At 36.8% G+C, this 4,376-nt stretch overlaps 1 protein-coding gene across 1 annotated transcript; it reads right to left on the bottom strand.

Moving 5' to 3' along the window:
* Positions 1-756: 756 nt before the first annotated feature.
* On the bottom strand, positions 757-2,654 carry LOC142168985 (uncharacterized). The gene is made up of 4 exons (XM_075230173.1): positions 2,267-2,654; positions 1,928-2,137; positions 1,578-1,863; positions 757-1,504 (listed from the first exon to the last, which is right to left on the bottom strand). The coding sequence occupies exons 1-4, from the start codon at positions 2,652-2,654 to the stop codon at positions 757-759; spliced, it is 1,632 nt and encodes a 543-aa protein (XP_075086274.1).
* Positions 2,655-4,376: the final 1,722 nt, after the last annotated feature.

Consider the following 4,376-nt stretch of genomic DNA (forward strand, 5'->3'; position numbering starts at 1 on the left):
AATTATAGAAGAAGAAGATGAAACTGGCCTTGAGGAATAGAAATGGATTAAAATCAAATATGATTATATGCCTAAGTACTGTAAGAAATGTAAGAATCAAGGGCATAATGAAAAGGAATGCTGGATTATTCATCCAGAGTTACATAAGAAGTTCAACGAAGAGGGTGAGGATCAGAATAAGGAGAAGTCTATTGTGATGCAAGATGAGGTGATTGGGACTATAGCTGCTCCAAAAAAGGTATTGGCAAGTGAAAAAGTATTGGGCAAACCTGCACCAAGTGTTAGCAAGAATGAATGGATGCAAAGGAGGAAGAACAAATATCAATGATATAGTAGAGGATACATAATCGACAATGAGGATGTTGTGTCTACTGTGCCAACATATGATCACAAGGAGTCAAAGGAAAGGGGACAACTAGTAATGATGTTGGTACTGGGAAAGAAGAGAAGAATGATCCATTAAAAATAAGCAAACAATTTGCTTTGTTAGAAGAAGGTGAAATCGAGATGCAAAAGCAAATAAAAAAGGAATTTGTGGAAAAGGTGTTAAATAAGGAGAAGAATGAGGAAGGCAAATCCTAGTTCTATTGGGAAAACTTCTCTAAAAAAGAATGAAGTGCAAATTGTGGAAAAGGTTGCTCCTAATCCTAATGTTACTGGGATTGAGGAGTCTAATAAAAAGGAATCTACAACTGAATGGGTACATAGGAGATTTGGCACGGGTGAGGAGGAATTAAGGGAGATTAATGTTGTTAATCATTCATGCCATGAAATTCCATCGCAAACTAATGAAGATTCTAAGGAGAATGGGGCAAGCGTGGAGGTCATCTCTAAAAGACAGCTATGGAGTGATGGGGTTGTAGATGATTTGAAGAAACCATTGGCCTGCCCATTAAGAAGCACTGAGTACCAGTTGTTGGAGACTAGTCTGAATATCATATCAATGAAAATTTCACCAAATCCCATCTGCCTCAGTACCTTTGTCAAGAATAGCCATAAGACTCTATCATAAGCTTTTGCCATATCCAATTTGATTACTACATTAGATGGCTTCCCTCTCAATCTAATGTCTTTGATGATATCTTGAGTTAACAAGATATTCTCCACAATGCTTCTTCCTTTGACAAAACCGGCTTGATTAGGAGAAATTAAAGAAGGTAGAAGCTCAACTAACCTCTCATGGATCACTCTAGATATGATCTTGTTAGAGAAATTGCTCAAACTTATTGGCCTCATGTCTGAAAATGTAGCAACATTCTTCTTCTTTGGAAGCAACACAAAGTTTGTGTGAGTGATGAACTTTGGTAGTTCTGCACCACAAAAGAAGGCCCTAACCATATTAAGCACATCATCACATATAACCTCCCAACTAGCTTGATAAAACTGACCAGTGAATCCATCTGGACCACTTGCACTATCCCCGTTCAATTCAAAAACTGTTGCCTTAACCTCCTCTATGGTTGGTTTATCCCACAACTTTGCATTCTGATCCTGAGATACCATCCTACAAACATGCTGAATAATATCAAAGTTAGTAGGAATTCTTTCTTTTGTGAACTGAGCCTGAAAAACTGTACCGCCTCCCTTGCCATATCTTCTTGTGATTCAAGCCAATTATCATTTTGTCCAAGATTTTGGACACTTGCAGCGTTTTCCTCTTGCCTCTCACATGATCAAAAAGAAACTTAGTGTTCCTATCACCATCCTTAAACCACTGCATTCCAGCCTTTTGTCTCCAAAATTCTTCTTCAAGATGGTAATACCTTGTAAGGTCAGCTTCTACTTTGTGTAACTTAGCTGTATTCCGAGCTGTTGGATTCAATTCAAACTCAATCTCATGTACCTTAATAACATCCTCCAATGCTGCAATTTGTTTGAAAATATCTCCAAATGTCTCCTTGCTCCAAGCTGCCAGTGCAGTCTTTACCTTTTCTCAGCTTACTTTGGAATAAAATGAATGGGTTCCCCATGGAATCAGCTATCCAATTATCCTTCACCACCTTTAGAAAAGATTCATGCTTGGTCCGGAAGTTTAAAAACTTGAATGGTTTCTTAACTTGGACAGTGTTAATGTTGCAAGACAACAGGAGAGGGGCATGGTCAGAACCATACTTGATCAAGTGTTCAACCTCCAATGCTGGAAATAAATCTAAGAACTGTTGATTTGCAAATAATCTATCTTACCTCTTAAATATGCAATAAATGTCAGACCTCCCATTCCACCAAGTATACAGGTCCCCTTTGAAGCCAAGATCATATAATGAACATGTGTCCACACAATGTGCAAAGTCTTCAACTTCACACAGGTACACAGGCCGGCCCCCATATTTCTCTTCCTCAGATAGAATCACATTGAAATCTCCTCCAACAACCCAGGGATATTCCATATCTGAGGCTAAGTGATACATTGAATTCCAAAGTTCAATTCTTTCAATAGCATCATATTTGGCATAAACTAGTGTCACATATAACTCCTTATTCAGATTCCTATGAAATAACTTCAATGTCATTTGTTGTTCCATATTCATCATGTCAACATCAATATCTTCATCAATGAATGCCCATATCTTTCCGTTCACATTAGCATAAGCAAAATGAATCCCCAGCTTCCTTCTATACTCCTCCAGCTTATTGATGTCTTGCCAAGGTTCCATCAATCCTATCAAGTATAAATTGTATTTTCTATGTAGGTTAAGCAAACTATTGAAAGCTTTTTGTGTGTTTATCGACCTCACATTCCAAACTAGAGCATTATCCATAAGAATATTTAGAATTAGAGATCACACTCCTCTTTGGTTGCACCCTTAAAGGTACACTGTCTTTGATGTCTTGCTTTTGCTCCTTATAGATTTCCCAGCTGATTTATTCTTGTCCAGACTCTTGGGAGATATATCACCATCTGTTTCTACTTGTTTAAAGTTAGCAGTTTTAGATTCCTCCTCTATGTCTTCCCCCAAGCCTTCCTCTTCATCTTGTTCATCATCAACCTCCTGTAGGTCTAAAGGATTTGGTTCATGCTTTTTGGCTATCATTCCCAACTCCTTCTGAACCCTATTATTGATTAGGATTCCTTTAGCCAAAATGCCACTTGTAACATTGAAAGTTTTCCCAGCTAAGAGCCCAAGATCATCAACAACTCGAGCAGCTATTTGCACAGCATTATTGCTTTGCCCAGATTGCATTTGACTTGCCATAGGAACAATAACAATTTGATCATTAGCCCTATTTGTAGCCTCCTTCATTACTCCATAATTCAATTCCTTAGCCTTCATAGCCTCCTGGATTGCATTGAATTGCAAAGAATATACATCACCCAAGCAAGGGTTTCCTGTAGATTGACACCCAGAAATTACTGTTCCATTGCCTTTAGGCATGTTAATTGCAGATGTTTGATTTGGTAACCTCACCGTATCAAATATTAGGTCAACATGAGAATTCTCAACTTGTTGATCAGCTGAAAACTCCACCAGATCACTTCCCTCCTTAGCCAAAAACTAGATAGTACCCATAGGGATTACTGTTCCATTGGCTCCTTTCTTAGCTGAAGCTTCACCAACTGATCCACCTGTGTAAGTAATCTCCTTGTGTGTGCCTTGTCATGCTCCAACCATTAGATTAGCTATTGGTTGATTAGCCCCTTCCCCAAACTCAACCCTAGTTTTTGACATTCTAGAGTTTACTGTAGCGATAGGGCTCACATCTGCTACCACTTTTTCAAACTTGTTGTGTCTTTCTTCCTTGCTTCTGGTACTAAATATTGTGTTATTGTCATCTTCCATATTAAACAAGGGGATCCACTTTCTCCTACATTATTTATTCTAGCAGCTGAAGTGCTTGGGAGAGCTTTAGATTCATTGTTTGACAACCCAGATTTCATAGGCTTTGGCATGCCAAAGTGGAGTCAAAACATTAACTACCTTTCCTACGTTGATGATACTAGATCAAGCTCAAAGGCCCTTGGATTTATTTACTATTGAAAAGAAGAATCAGAGGATTCATAGAGATTGTACATTCATATTATTTGAAATCAAATACTACGATTGTTGCAATATTTTTCAGCCTTGATTTTATTTTCTCAACACAATTTATTATCTACATATAGTTTTTAAATTTTTTTCTAATGATAGTTAACTCCATTTTAATTTTTGTTTTATTATTATTATGATCGAGTTAGGATTGGAGTGTACTTATTATTATTTTTAATATTATTAACTTGTTCCACTAATTTTGTTAGAATTTGTATGAATTAATTGCTTAATCTATTTATAAGACATAGTTGGTGTAAATTAGTAGAAATAGATTTTCTTAAATTATTTTTATGCGTAATTCTTGATAAATTTAATATTTAAACAATTGAGGGTATTTTAGTAAACTTA

This window comes from Nicotiana tabacum, chromosome 14, assembly GCF_000715075.1.
Source record: "Nicotiana tabacum cultivar K326 chromosome 14, ASM71507v2, whole genome shotgun sequence".
NCBI classification, from domain to species: Eukaryota; Viridiplantae; Streptophyta; class Magnoliopsida; order Solanales; family Solanaceae; genus Nicotiana; species Nicotiana tabacum.

Bases quoted from the DNA above. Each gene is read 5' to 3' on its own strand.
- LOC142168985 (XM_075230173.1), bottom strand. From the start codon at position 2,654: ATGGAACCTTGGCAAGACATCAATAAGCTGGAGGAGTATAGAAGGAAG. The intron at 1,864-1,927 runs GTAAAGACTGCA...AACAAATTGCAG, and splicing joins CCAAAGTAAGCTGAGAAAAG to CATTGGAGGATGTTATTAAG. The intron at 1,505-1,577 runs GTACAGTTTTTC...GCATGTTTGTAG, and splicing joins AAGATATGGCAAGGGAGGCG to GATGGTATCTCAGGATCAGA.